Below are 15,763 nucleotides of genomic sequence, written 5' to 3'. Positions count from 1 at the left end.
GTATGTATATTTTCTACAATAGATATTCTGCATGGATTTATGATAACGTAAAAAATATAATGAACAAATTTTGATCAAATTATATTGTTGTAAGCGGCTGAGATGTAATCAATATTTTGGTGATGAAGATAAATGAGTAAAACGAACACATACGGGACCACACGGCGATCAAAGCGTTCTCAAAAGTATATAAGGTAACCATCTTTGAACAAACATAGATTATTTAAGTCTCTGAACTAACCATAGTCACTAGAAGGCATGCTAAAATGAGTCATCCACTCATTTAGAACTTCCCTGTAACTGTAACTGTAAGTGTAAACTATATATAGGTGTACTGTCTTAGTGTATACTTCATTATATGGTGCAAACGTGGAGTACAAATGTATATTTGATAATATAAAGTCCCTGGTTCAAACCTGGGTGAAGAACACAGAACTTTAAAACAACTGTAAGTTGAACTGTTTTTGCTATTTTGAATGACTAGAGTAGATAGAAAATACTAACTTCATCAATTTAACAGGTTGGAACTAACCCCAAGTCTATCTGTATTTTACATTTTTGTACATGTTAAGGATGTGCAATGTATTGAGACAGGTATGGTTCTATATTGCCCAAGGTAGCCAAAAGTCTTACTTAAAATAGGGAGGTCAGTCAAAATATGAAGTATATAGAAAATGTACAAGTTTATATTAGTTTGAAAGAGCCCAAGAAATGTAACTTACTGGTGCAAAAATTTTTAAAATCCGTCAAGGGGTTCAAAAGTTATTACAATTTAAAGTTCAAAATTTTGGTCATTTTTCTTGCGAAGGCAAAAATGTCACATTTTGGGCACTTCTGTGGCCCACATAAGTCAAACAGGTAAAGAAATTCATACATTGTGTCTTAATCATTTAAATAAAGCCATTTCATACTTTGATTTAAGCCATTCAGGAAACTTGTATCTTAGATACAAAGAAAATTACACTTTTTTAAAATTGGCAAAAAAACACTTTGGACTTAGTTTTTTTTTGCTATGTGTCAACAGCATCGTGAATTAAAGTGCCATTTTTGGATATTCATATTTGGAAATTGGAAGGTAGTAGAAATCTGATACTTTGCTGTTCTTTCAAGAGTAATCCATTAAACAGAAATAAATAAACAAATATTATGTCAAAACCTCCGATTTGTTTTTCATTGGAATCAGAAACACTGCGGCAGACCGCCTTTTTTTTAAATGCGTTTTTTCAACAAAAAAATACATTTTTGCTTACTAAGAATTCAAAAAAAATATTTAATTTTTTCTGTCACTTGTTTTGTGTGGCAATAAAGTTGCTTGACTTGAAAAATCATGTTTTTCAGCTCAAAAAAATTTTTTGAGGTCGAAAATTTACATTTTAGGGTAAATTTTAGAGCTATTTTCAGTGGAAAAAATGGCGAAAGGTCAGACAAAAAAAGACATTTTGAATTTAAAAGCAGTTTTTAGCACATGACAGTTATTGTTATTGTGATTAAATATGTAAAAACACATTTTTATCAAGAAATAATTGAATTATATTTAAAAACCAACAAGCAAATGTTGAAAAATGGGGGTAAATCGAACATTTTTGAAAATTTCAGATTTAAAAAAAAAACCGCATATTTATGCTTATATTGATCAAAATATCAACCTACCATATACTTATGTGGTACCATTTTAAAGCTTAGAATCTAAGCTATCACATGAAGATACTTTCATCTTATTTTGCTATAAAATGTTTAATGTGGATGAAAATTTGTTAGGCCTATACCTTAAATGAAGCCAGACGATAATCAAAATAAACATACATTTTTGCCGCAGAAAAAGTGGCAAAATAATATTATATCAAGGTCTGGTCAATTCTAAGATTCCTAATGTAGTCTTGTAATGTTTTCTTGTTTAAATAGGGTCTTTTAACATAATAATAATCTCATTATTATGTTAAAATTGAATAAAATTTCAAAAACAAATGCTGTTTTCCCAAGAAATTGAGAAAATTTGTATGAATACATTGACTTGAACCAATGCGCATCCTTTCACTATGGAACTTTGAAGCCCTAGCTGTTTCCTCATGTGTACTATTATATACATTAAATGATAATAAACAAAATATCATCATTTGATTAAGTTTAATGAACTTTTCGAAGTTTCCATTTCAGGCCAGAAGGGTTTCTTCACCAGGATCTACTATGTCTGCCAAATCTACAAAAGAGATTATGTACATAAGGACATTACACCTATTAACATCATTTACCTTATCAATTTACTTACAGTTAGTTTACTTTCTATTAAATCATAATCTGGTTTGCTAACAATCTGAAAAAATGTAAAACTTTATTTGATGTTGGTTGCTCACAAAGCGGTTGACAAAAGATGTGGCGAGGAGTTAAAAACACCAAACTTCCTTTTCCAGAATAATTATCTTCATTTCAAAACAAGAAGATTGTTTTATAAGGTTATATTAATGATATGTTAAATAACTTAATATGAATAATTTCGCTGCGTGATCCGTCTGGTTCTTCTATCAAGTGTTGAACTCTCTTACCAATCAGGTTATCGGGTTCAGGTGTGTCTGGAACTACCCTACTTACTGTACCCCACATGGTCCTACCTCAGACTCGACCCATATTCGTCTCATAGCATAGCCCACTATGCTGCTCAGGCCATCTGAAATAAACAAGTAGTGGTATTCAATGAATATGTACTGTGAGGCAGTTTTAAAGCAGAGTAATATATGATTCAAATGTAAATGCTTATTTGTTACCATAATTAAAAGACTCAAAAGTTTTATTATTAAAATAAATAAAGCTACTAAACTAAATCAAAGTATAAAAACTAACTTACCATGAATTCGAAATATCTCCAGAACTCAACAAAATGAAACTAAAATGATGAAAAACAAACAGAAAATAAAACTAAATCATAATAAAATTTACATCACAGTTTACTTTTTATATGACAAAATAAAATAAATATTTAGGCAGCCTGTTTACTAATACTTTCTTCTGAAATAAATCAATAATTAGAAGAAAAAACATAGTACAAGTATGTTTCATATACATACAACAAAAGATTGGTATTATGAGTCAATCAATGTGATCCTAAAAAGGCCAAAAAAATATTAAACCATAATTAATTAAAATTTAATGATAAATAATGTATATTACTAGGATTTTAAACCTTTTCCAAGCAATTGTACATGTATATGAATATTAAATAAGTAGAGCATCTACAATCCTCTAAAATGAATATGTAAGTTAGCTGTTAAAAATTGTACAATATGAATATATAAAGTAAACTTAAGAAGATGCAGGTCATATGTAAAATATGCAATTGCCACATATATAAATCTCATCAAATAAGTTCTATTTATCAAGTAAAGTACAAGCAGGGCTACATGATAATTGTTCTAATAAAAGTCATAATTAATATATATGAACTGATAAAATGAAAACCAGAAAAAAAAGTTGTGTATCATTTGAAGAAGCAATTTAAGGTTGATTTTTTTTTTCTACATATGATAATTTTGAATAAATAAAACAGTTAAAATAAATATAAAGAAGGTTTATGCTTAAACATGTGAGTTTCATATAAATTGGGCACTACATATAAATTAAAATTGATTTATCAAGGAAATTAAATGCAATATGTGCAGATTCTCCCAACCAATAGAAAAAAAGCAAGGTAAAATACAGAGACTTCCGATAATATAGGAAAGTCGATAAAGTCCGAAAGATTTTGAATGGATTGCAATCAAACGTTGGGAGAATTTACCTCATTACATATTCATCCTTTAATAAAAATGTTATGGAAACATATTCCAACTAATGCTAAATGAGAGTGATCTTTTTTAAATCAGCTCATGCAGAATCAAACGAAAATCAGACCTTCCAAGAAGGTGAATATAGTTTTTAAGCTTGCAGATGATAAAAGGTCATTCTAGAATTTGACCTTACGGAAACAGGGCGATTAGGCTTATATTAGACATAATTTAGGTACTTACCGTAAGTGATTGGCCTCCATGGCCTAGGTCCATCGTTGTCTGCACCACCAGTCAAAAATCCGTTCAGAAAACAGTCGGTAAAAGGCATTTATCCCCGAGTGTTCGAAAATCTTAACAGAAGCTATGGCGGATCAGTAACATCCGGTTAGCAAGAACGATAACCGGTCCCGCTTTAATTTTTGTGAAAACCACGCCCTGACCACCCTAATATCCAATCGATTCCGCAAGCTATTATTGTTTTTCTTCTGAAACCAGGGTTACGGATGGACGCAGAAAGGATTAAATTTTCGGAATCCGACTGTCAGTGCATTCCGGGTACGCAAAAACTATTTTTTTTCAACATGTTTTTCCTTAAAATTACGTAAAAAATATGTTTTGTAACAAAAAAATTAGCCTGACAACCGGATTATCAAAATTGAAGATATTTCCAAAAATTTAAGCCATAAATGAAGAAAATCGGTCCAGTAATAGCTTGCGGAATGAATTTTGAAATAGGTATGATCTTTGACACATAGTTTTTCAGGCGGCCATTTTTCTCAAAGTATCGTCACTTCAAACGTTTGTACCAAATGACCATCAACTCCAATAACAATGAAAGTTGTATATTTAGAAAGAGAAATGTCTCATCTTCAATTACATATATTTTTTTTTGTCATGCAATGGATTTTTAACCATTTTCTAACGTGTTAAAGTTGACTCAAAATTGAGAATTTTGCTCTCGCAAGAATATCGATAAACGCACTACCGACCTCCCTACTTAAAATACAATCCATTATGCTGAAGCTACATACCGAATTTCAATTTCATTTCTTTGGAATAGGCACAAGGCAGTTTGTGTGCCAGATACACTACACTAAGCAACACTGTTTTTCTAACACTCAAGTCAGAGTTTCAAATTTGTGTTAGTTGGTGAAGCACTGTCAGATTTTTTCATGGTGAAATGTCAGTATTACCACCCACCGATCTGGGACATCATATTCCAGTTGTTAATCACTGACCTGGGTGTAAAATTCACTCAGCACAGTAAAGTTAATCTCATTGATCTCCGCCGACAATACAGGGCTCACACTACTAGACAATTCAGGCGAAAGAGTTGCCCTGGAGTTGCTCACTTCACCCTCAGATGTCACCAAAAGAAAAGCAAAGTCTCCCTCTCATTTTCAAACATCGCCCATGATGGGGACTGTACTCTGTCTTTTAGCGGTATTTGGACCAGAGTTATCTCTCTTCTGATAACAATTCAACAAAAATGGCACCCATTCAAGAAAAGAAATCATTCAAATTATCAGTTACAAGCAGATATTTTAACAGCTTTTTGTTTCAAAGGTTTAAGACGGTATACAGAATGAACATTCTTCACTTCAGCTTATGATAATTCATGTTTAATTGTTCACATTTCATTACGAAATGTGCAAATTTGTCGTGCAGGTTTTTATTTGGACTTGTGTTAAATTTATCTCAATTGATAATTCTGTAGAAAACCCGAAGCGTTGCTTTTGATCTTCATGTTTCATAACAGAACGGTAAATTCTCCATTTCGACGGAACATTTCTTAAGCTAGAGACGAGTTCATACTGACTGTTACCATATGTGTCAATAAAGTTTCAGTCTTGATTTGTCAGTAATAAATTTTTAATACGATTATTGATACTCTTGATCAACTTATATCATGAGACTGGATATTTTGAACAAGAAATCTTTATAGATTAAATGGGGACAGAAAAATAAAACAGAACAAAATGAAAATTCCAACAGAATGTCAGTGCCTGAAATTTTCTATTTCAGCGCTGCTAAGAAGACAAAATCAATATGACAAATGCATCACAGATATTATTAGCCACCATTTTCTTACAAATTTCTTACTACATTGAACTTATTTACTTGCATAATTTCTGTGATAAAACTTCCAAATACATGTACATGTATTTTTCAAAACTCAGATTAGATTTTCCTGATAGATGAATTATCAATTTAACAACCTTTAACATTTTGTATTTTTGATTCCAGTTCAACATAGATTTATAATGAATAGTATTTTTTCATATATTTACAAAATGTAAGCCATTTTAGCAAGTTTTTGTAATCCATAAATGCCCGGCAACTTGGATGGTGGTCTCATATGGGAAAGGGAAAACAGTAAACATTTTTCTTGGAAACTATTTTCACTTCGGTAAGTACTTTAATGATTTGAAATAAGTTATTTAAAATGTTCAAGTTCTTACTGCGGCTCTAATAAATTGAATATTTGAATTTGAAGTCTACTGCTGTCCATTGCTCCAGTTTGACAGTAAACTAGTCTGTCTGATAATAAAATTGTAGAAAGTTGATCCCCTTTGCTTAAAATCTTAAAAAACGAAGCCGAAGTAGGGAAATGAAAAAGGACTTTTGTAACAGAGTTTCAGGAGAATATGGAGTATTGTGGTTGACAATGCAAACAATTATTTGTTTAGTTTTAACTAATTATCAATTGATGAGAACACTGTTTTTTTGTACATAGGTTTCTCCAGAACTGTTGTCTAGATAATTTTGTGAAAAAGGATTCTGTTTTTAGATTTGTATGCCTTTGTCTTTACTGGGATAGGGACCATTTTTAGATTTTTTTCTAACATGTATACATGTACATTGTATCAGCTGTAGTTAATCTCTTCTTGCATTAATCTTGCCAATCCCTTGAACCCTTCTTATGAATGATTTGGAATTAGGTATGCAACTTCAACTTGATGCGAACAATTTTAAATTTTGTTGTGTAGCTTCAGCATGAGAGGTTGTATTTTATGTGAGACCTTTGGCTACCTTGGGCTTTAAGTTTAATTTACATTGTACCATTCTTTCAGTTCAGTAATTGTCAGAATTGTGTGACTTTTGACTCATTCTCACATTTACATGTACTATAGTTCCTGTGTACTGACCACATTTAATTTTTGTGTGTTGGACACTAATATGTTCTTACATGAGTGAAATAAAGAGCAGTTATCTTTCACAAGTTTGAGAAATTCAAGTCTTTTTTTGCTAGTGGTATTCAGCCAAAAGAGTGGATAGACCAAGGATTTCTCAAATGTGTGAAAGTAACCCACAGGACACAATTCACATAGCAATATTTTATTTCTTTACAATTTATTTGATTTTCATTTTATTAAATAAATTAATATCTCTCTATTTATACACTTGTCCACTTGTAAAAGAAATCCATCACCTTATGTACAGTAAATAACTATTCCTTCTGAAGAATGCTTCTTTTTATAGTAATGTGCCTGTGGTTAGGAAAAATACCATCATCATTTCCCACAACTTTCATTGCAAAACCATATATCATGGTAATACCTGTTATTTTGTCAATGACTTTTTACACACGGTATAGGCTGTATTGATTGTGATTATTTGATTTGTATGTAAGGCAAGATTATGTAAAACTGTCATTGTGAGTTGTTTTACATGAAAATAACATCAAAGCTTGTGAATTTATATTTCTGAAGATATTATTGCAAACTTACTTTGTATGTTGATCCTTTGGAATATTCTTCCGTCAGAATAATGAAATATGTCACAAAATTTGTCACCCATGATAACTTTTCCCCCTAATAAGAAAAAAAGGTTTTTTATTTCAAGAACTCAGCAATATTGGTATCCCGATATTTGGCTGTTAAAAAGCACACCTCAATTTACACACTTGAAACTGACACTGATAATTATATCATTTCTGTGAACCAGTAGTTTAAAAATTTGTTTTATTTTTCAGAAATGTCATATAATATATATGCTTTTTGACAGCATAATTGAGAAGTTTATTGCAGATACTTTCAAAAACATTTTGTTAATTATGGGAAGGTAGGAAAGATACAACTCCTGTATCCCAAAAAATGCCCAATTCACCACTCCATAATGTCACATGGCACGTACATTACATTCCTTCTTAAAAAAGAGCTGATCATTGTTTTTACCCAAAAGTTTACAGTATGTCACAAATTTCTGTTACTCCCCAGCCTTCCTTCTTTGCATCATGTAGTATAAATACATGTACATGTATGTGATACATACAGGTTTATAAATACTGTCATTATTGGTAGTACAAATGTACATGTATTGGAATAAATTCATTAAAAGACCTAAGCAGTTAAATTTGTATGTTGGGTATTTTTTAAGTTGGTTAACTGATAAATTTTTTTTTGTGTGTCACAAATTGTGTAAGCTGGTCAAGTAAATAGCTTGACTCCATCTGTCCATATATTTTCACATTTAGGGGTTACCTACTTAGAGTAATTGGTAACTGAAAAATAATTAAAACATCAATTCTTCAATCTTTGCATTGCACAGTGTTTATATATGTACATATTGAAGATGTGCACTTACCATTATGGAGAAATTTGATTAATTTTTTTTTACATGTTAAGCATGTTGAACTTAGCCATTTTTTGTTACTTGAAGATGTAGACTATTCCTACATTCTATACAACAGCAAAAAAATTGTGTTCATATACATAATGTTATGACCACAGTCATGGCACAGTTGTTATTATCTGTGGATACTTCGTTTCTTTGATATAACTTAAGTTGTGGTTGACTAATTTTGGTAGAAATTTTGGTATGATTTTACTAACCACTAAAGGAAGGTCCCTGTATAATTTGGAGTTTTTGGTCCCTATCGTTTTAGAATAAGGGGCCAAAAACATTAAGAATAGGTGTTTTATTAAAACCCATGTTGAATGTTTGTTTTTCTTCTGATTTTGATTATTCTTTTTTATTGTGTTCCTTTTTAATTCGGGTAAATAAATGTATAGTAGCAGATGTGATGCATTTTGGACCATTTTCAAGTTATAGGGGGTCAAAGTTGGGCAGTGCCAAAAAATTCAACTTTTTTATGTTTCATTGAATTTTTAAATTTATTTTATTGAATTCCTTATTAAAAATCCCTGTCTGCATCTCTCAGTCAGATTTCAGATATTTCTTACAGTTTTTGAGTTGCAAGGGGTGGATGGGCACACCCCAGAAAACTTTTTCATTTTTGGTCTGGTTTTGGTCCCTATCATAGTTGACAGCTATTCAAACTTAAGACAGTGTCCAAAAGATCAGACAGTTGGTATTATGTAGGGTAGATTTTTACCTAAAAAGCTATTTAAACTACTCAGTAGCCTACCTAGATTTGTATTGAAATTGGAACTGGTCTATTTCAACTAGCTGTAAAGTTGACAGTAGTGTAGTTGTCTCCATTAGTTAATGGTTAATCTTATTTTTATGCATGTGTAACCAACTTTCCTGATGGTTTTACTTTAAAAAGCTGTTGAAAAAAAAAGGAACCTGACAAGAAACTAAATTGTACATATGTACCTATTACACAATTATGACATATTTAATCAATAACTTCACACGAATTGTACACATAGTATTTTTTATGCCCAACTTGAACTTCCACAATTTTGAAGTAATACTTTATTTGGTATCATTTTCACAAAACATAATGCAAGTCCAGTGAAAAGTTAAAAATAATTTTTCTTCTAAATAGAAGACTACATGTAGTTAATATCTTTATTTAGCCTTCAAATGAAACTACATTTTCCAATAATAAATTATTCTATAATGTATTGATGGATATAATTTGGAAAATGGTAATTGGTTGACTGGTGCATATTATAACTGTGATTATTGGAATTTATATATAATATGTAGCATTACATGTATGCATACATGTATTGCTGTTACATGTATAACATTTCATTACTATATGAAAGCTACACATTTGTATCTTAGGATTTGAAGTACGTACTTAGTGTTGCTGAAATGTAACCATAATGTGAACTTAGAACATTAATGTACTGACACATTTAGTGATTTTTTAAGGTGCAGTTCCTTCTCATAGTTTTCCTATTAGCTTCTGCTTTGTACTTATTATTTCTATGCTTTATTTTTGGTTATTGGTTATATCATGATATAGATTATGTTGGCTTCATTATAGAATATTTGATGTAACTTTTATTTTATTGTGTTACTACTTATATCATTCTTCACTCAGCTGAAAAAGTTACAAAAAATTGTAACATGAGGTATATGTACATGTATATAAAAACAATTAATGTTTTATAGAGTAACATCAGATGATGACAGAGATTTAGATGAAGTACCACTGATGTGTGGGGAAAGTTCTTATGACATGGATGATGAACATGACTCCCTTGTTCGACCAAAAAGATATAGGCGTCCTAACCAATCCAGACTTAGTTTTTGCCTAGAGGGATGTTGTGAAGGTTGTGCCAGGTAAGATGCTCAAGTGGGGGCTTGGCTATAGGGGTTTATGTATGTTGTAATTTTCTGGTCTTTCATGCCACATTTACTTAATATATAAGTGAGAATGTTCTGTGGAATAATATTAAACCCTGCAGCAATTTTTTCGGCCTGTCCCGAGTCAGGAATTTATGGCTTCTGTAGGTCTTGTTTTGTTTTCACCTTTAGTTTATTTTCTATGTTACCTGAGTTTGTAGGGCAACTCTTTCACTGTACCTATGTATAATGATATTTTGGGGCCAGCTGTAGCCTGCTTTGTGGTATGAGGATTTCCTCGTCTAGTAGCCATAGGCTACTGGGTGACTGCTAATTTGTATCCCTGCCTTGGACTTACATTTTCATCCAGATGGGGTTGATATCTCTTTGACATATACACCATACCTATTCTTGTTATATTTCATGCTTTTGTCAGGAAAACAAATTCTTATATAAAACCAACACTACAATAAATCAAAAATCTTTGACTTCAGGTGAAAATGATTTTGTTTGATGAGTTTGTTGCCACCTGTTTAGCGGAACTTAAAATCCTTAGTGCATGTAAATATTAAATGACAACTTCTGTCACCAATTTCTTGACCCCCTTTTTTTATGGGAATGATATGAAATTTGGTTTGCAGCTTTTCCTTAATGAGTTATATTAAAAAAAGGAATTGTTTGAAAAAAAGAACCCCCAAAAAAACCAGCAATTTCGCTAACAACATTCCCAGACAACCTTTGATTGGGATATTATGCTTCTCATTCCACTTCTTGTTTGACAAGCTAGTTTTAAATCATTTTTACAGCTCCACCTCGATGTCCACTTCTAGAAAACTGGAATCAACAATCCTTTTCAGAAATATTATTTTGCATAATGAGGATTGTTTTAAAGATCCATGAAATATTTATGAGTATATATTATCATTACAGATGTTGTCAGAGATTTTGTAATAGAGAGAAGACCTACAAGTCAAGGGTAGTACCTATTGGATTGGAACCATCTAAAGATGACAAATACCCTAAAAATGTCATCAGGAATCAAAAATACAGTATCATATCATTTATACCCAAGGTATAATGTTAAGTCAGGGCTAAAAATAGAAAAAAACAACCATGTGAAGGGAAAATAAACCATGTACAGTTTTTGGTTGTCATAGAATATTATATGTACTTGTAAAATTTTAAGTAAAACTAATGTGCCATAGCAATAAATAGATGGTAGCAAAAAAAACATGGAAGCATCAGCAGTCGGATGATTCAAATGGGTCAAAACCCCAAAACATGGCCTAAACATGAACTCGTGAAACAGAGATGATCTACATTCACAATGTATCAAACCAATAAAAAGATTACACGTAAAAACTGAAGATAGCTAATGTTATCTCTTTCAACATATTGTTTGCTTTGTTTTTTTTTGTTTGTTTGTTTGTTGTTGTTTTTTTTTTTTGGGGGGGGGGAGGGGGTTATTGCATAATTTTATCATGCTCCCAGAATTCTACCACCTTACCAATTTTAAATTTCTCACTACCTGGATTATTAAAGATATTGCAATGTCTTGGATGTGAAATGCTGTAACCCAATTTATATTTGTAGATATGTGTACTTATTTTGGTGTTTTTGGATATTTTATTTTGAAACTTACATTCTCCAAACATGTTTCTTAGTCAAGGGACTTTTCCCTTCAAATTTATTTTCACATCTTTTTCCTGCATTTGAAATTGAAAAATAATGAATTGCTAGTGAAAATAAGTTTTTTACTATGTTACTGTTTCCCAGAAATTGTACTTTGTTCATGTTTTAAAAAAAGTACCTGTTTCAGATAATGGTCTGAGTGACTGTTTTTCACCCTAAATCCCCAATCCCCAATCTTTGTGGACAAAAACACATATTTTGAACAAATCAAATAAGAATATTTTGCCTGACTTTTGGGCTAAATTGATATAAGCAAAAAGATATAATCTCCATCATCAGCAAACTGGTAAGGACTATACACAGAATTTCGTCAGTAAATTATTGACAGATTGAATAAAATTGAATGTACAACTAGAAAGAAATTTTCATGTAGTACATGTTATAACTTTGTTTATATTACTTTGGTATTATGGGCTTGATGCTATTAAACAAACCAGTTTCAAGTAGCTTTTACGCTCCAAAGTTTTGTCTACCCTGTTTTTTTCATGAAGTCTTTTGTTTAATTCATATTTGCAGGTTTTATTCGAGCAATTTAAGTTTTTCCTGAATTTGTACTTCCTTGTAATGGCTACATCCCAGTTTATACCAGACATAAGGATTGGATATCTGTACACATACTGGGGACCATTGGTAAGTTTATACCAGGCATAAGAATTGGATATCTGTACACATACTGGGGACCATTGGTAAGTTTATACCAGACATAAAGATTGGATATCTGTATACATATTGGAGATCATTGGTAAGTCTGTACCAGACATAAGGATTGGATATCTATACACATACTGGGGACCATTGGTAAGTTTATACCAGACATAAGGATTGGGTATCTGTACACGTACTGGGGACCATTGGTAAGTTTATACCAGGCATAAGTATTGGATATCTGTACACATACTGGGAACCATTGGTAAGTTTATACCAGACATAAGGAAAGGGTATCTGTAAACATAGTTGAGGCCATAGATCTGTTTACCAGTTTGCCAGACATTAGAATTGGGCATACCAAACATAAGTATTCGGTGTCTGTATCGGACTGAGAACCATTGATAAACCATATATAACCTCTTAAAATGGAAAGTTTCAAACAAATTAGGTAGATGTGGTTTATTAGTGTTACAATTTTATTCATTTGTTTACTATACAGTGCATTATTGAAGTTCAGAATTGGGTTTACAGGGTTTTGTGATATTTGTGACGATGTGTAGAGAGGCTCTTGATGATTACAGAAGATATCGGAGAGACAAAGAGGCTAACTCGCAGAAGTATAAAAAGTTAACCAGGGATGGACTTGTCTTCATTCCAAGTTCTGACATCAAAGTAGGAGATCTTATACAGGTGGAAAAGGATCAGAGAGTGCCAGCTGATATGGTATTTGTGAGAACAACAGAGAAACAGGGGGCTTGTTTTATACGTACTGATCAGTTGGATGGTGAAACAGATTGGAAACTTAAACTGGCTGTACAAAATACACAGAGACTTATATCTAATGTTGTGAGTATGGTATTGCAATAGGCTGGAAACTGTACTAGGTCCCAAATCTTCAGAACCACCATTGTATACAAGATATTTAAACCGTCTGCTAAGCTACTTCAGAATTCTGAAGTGCTGATCTACTGCAAATGTAAAGGGGTGTATCAGAAAAATCACGTCTAATATGTGTGAATTGTTACAAAACAAAAATACCTTTCCTCAAACAAATTTAATACCAAATATAGTTGATCCTATCTTCAATGAGTAGCATGTAGTCAAAGATTTCTGAAGTAAGCAACACTTTCCAGTGATGATTTAAATGGTGACTCTTTGCATGAAAGCTTTGATTATTTCATTTTTTCTCTATAAAAAATGCTCATTGATGTAATAATTTATTGAAACTTTTTGTACATTTCCCCTTATACATAACTATTCATTTCAATATGATTATTACTGTGCTCTTGTATCAATGCCACGGCTTTGCATTTTTAAAATGCATTCTATGTCCCCCGCTGCAACATAAAAATACAAGTGTCTGGACACACACGTGGACACAATTCCTCTGAAACTGCTTGACAGATTTTAGTTAAATTTTCTAGTATTGTTAGACACATTTGTAGTTGATCATTTTGTGCCCCCATTTTGATTTGACAAATTTTACAGGAGTTATGGGACTTATGCACTTCTGGTTTTTTTTTTAGATGGGGTGAGAGACATATGGCTACGAGTTGCTTGGTTTCAAGTTACAGTCTATAAATAATTAAATAAAATGTTCAGAAAATATATCCTATATTCGTGGTACATGAATGTCTTTAAGCAGGTCTCGCTAAAATAAATATTAATATTTTTTATTAAACTCATTTTATGTATTATGTAGAAATGTTGCACTATCGTGTTATTGCTTGGAGAAAGAGATACATTTCCTTCCTTTTTAAATCTTTAAGTAAATTTTTGGCCAAATGTTAATTTTTATCACATGATTTATTGCTTTGTGCTCAAATTCCAGTTGTTTAAAATAACTGATAATGGTGTATGTTTTATGGTGATTTTTTGTAACCTTAATCTAATTTTGTCAGTTTGGGATATTTTCCCAGTTATTTACTATGTTTACATCACGATCTTTAGGTAAATCATTTTGTCCTAGTTTCACAGAGCTGCATTATTATTGATAGTGATTATTTTCAGATTATACTCACCTGCAATATGATGCATGCTCCTGGCAGAGCAGGACATGCTTACCCTTCAGGAGCTCCTGATGTCACTCCTAGTTTTTTGTAGGAGTTCATGTTGTTAGTGCTTTTGTTTTTTGTGACGTTTTGTTTCCCTTATCTTCAGTTGTATAAGTAATGTATTTTATTCAGTTTGTTACAATGTGTAAGTAGATTATATTTGATTCATGAGTTCATGTTAAGGCCAATAAGTAGTGAGATGATTCAAATACATCAAAAGACCAAAACAAGATGGCCATGTTTTGAGATTTTGACATATTTTTATCATATCACTTCTGATGCTTGGGGTTTTTTTTTGGGCGATATTCTTATTTACAGATACAAGTATGACTGCTTTGGTGGTCTTCAAGTTACATGTTTGCTTCAAGTTTGTGAGGTTTTGGGTTCCATCCCCAGCAAGGTCACGTCAATGACTTCAAATTGGCTGGCTTAGAGCATGAATAATATGTCTGATTAGGGTCATGAAATTAAATCTGTCAAGCTTGGTACATGGTCCATAATAAACACTTCTGTTCAGGGTTTGACAGCTGAAGTGGAGGCATTTTATTCAAAATAAATCCTTTATTTTCTTCATTAAAGGCAAAGTTTTTTATTAGTTACATGGTTTTTTACATATTTATTTTGTAGGAAATATTAGATATCAGAGCAGAAGTATATGCAGAAGCTCCACAGAAAGATATCCATAATTTTGTTGGTACATTCCGAAGAGTAAGTGAAGTTTTTAAATTGTAAAAAGTCCTGATAAATCAGTTACCATAAAGATTAGATTCTACCACCTGATCCCTGAGCTAGAGTTCCCTAACATTTTTTTATTGTTCCTTGAACATTTTGAAATATAGATACTACTATTTTATTTTTAAGTGATGGATTTATGAGAGGTGCTCTGGATGCATATGTTTTGCATAAGTATTTTCTTGTGTGCCATCCATTTATATTAGTTTTGTAAGCATTACTTATATGAATCTATTACTTTTACATCTGATAAACCTTGAAACTCAGGTTTGGAGATTTTGATTTTTTTTTTTTTAAGTTTTGGTTTTGTTCTTCTGTTTTGCTGCTAGTGTCTTTGCAAATGAAGGCAACAACCTTTGTTTTGTTCAATCTATTGACATGTAAAAATAT

The 15,763-nt window shown here is 31.7% G+C and overlaps 1 protein-coding gene and 1 long non-coding RNA gene across 6 annotated transcripts in view; one reads left to right on the top strand and one right to left on the bottom strand.

Annotated features, from left to right (window-relative positions):
• The window catches only part of LOC148616224 (putative phospholipid-transporting ATPase IIB), a 34,465-nt gene that overhangs the window by 140 nt on the left and 18,562 nt on the right, over window positions 1-15,763 (top strand). Inside the window, exons 1-6 of one of the 4 annotated variants that reach the window (XM_088583050.1) lie at window positions 69-194; window positions 10,074-10,244; window positions 11,178-11,319; window positions 12,456-12,569; window positions 13,119-13,433; window positions 15,269-15,349. In XM_088583050.1, coding sequence (XP_088439176.1) covers window positions 133-194; window positions 10,074-10,244; window positions 11,178-11,319; window positions 12,456-12,569; window positions 13,119-13,433; window positions 15,269-15,349 — 885 coding nt within the window. In that variant the 5' untranslated portion in view covers window positions 69-132. Of the gene's footprint in view, window positions 1-68; window positions 195-306; window positions 449-7,737; window positions 7,824-10,073; window positions 10,245-11,177; window positions 11,320-12,455; window positions 12,570-13,118; window positions 13,434-15,268; window positions 15,350-15,763 lie in introns of those variants that run through there. The other 3 variants (XM_088583051.1, XM_088583049.1, XM_088583052.1) reach the window with 3 other exon arrangements.
• LOC148616226 (uncharacterized) lies at window positions 2,110-4,757 on the bottom strand. 2 transcript variants are annotated; one of them, XR_015922126.1, is made up of 3 exons: window positions 3,999-4,757; window positions 2,840-2,878; window positions 2,110-2,662 (listed from the first exon to the last, which is right to left on the bottom strand). It is a non-coding gene; the product is annotated as an uncharacterized LOC148616226 (long non-coding RNA). The 2 variants fall into 2 exon arrangements; XR_015922125.1 differs by lacking the exon at window positions 2,840-2,878.

This window comes from Perna viridis, chromosome 5 (genome assembly GCF_037379345.1).
Source record: "Perna viridis isolate PV_CMFRI_1.1 ecotype Kerala chromosome 5, ASM3737934v1, whole genome shotgun sequence".
Classification (NCBI taxonomy): domain Eukaryota; kingdom Metazoa; phylum Mollusca; class Bivalvia; order Mytilida; family Mytilidae; genus Perna; species Perna viridis.
This window is presented reverse-complemented; position numbering and strand designations above follow the sequence as displayed.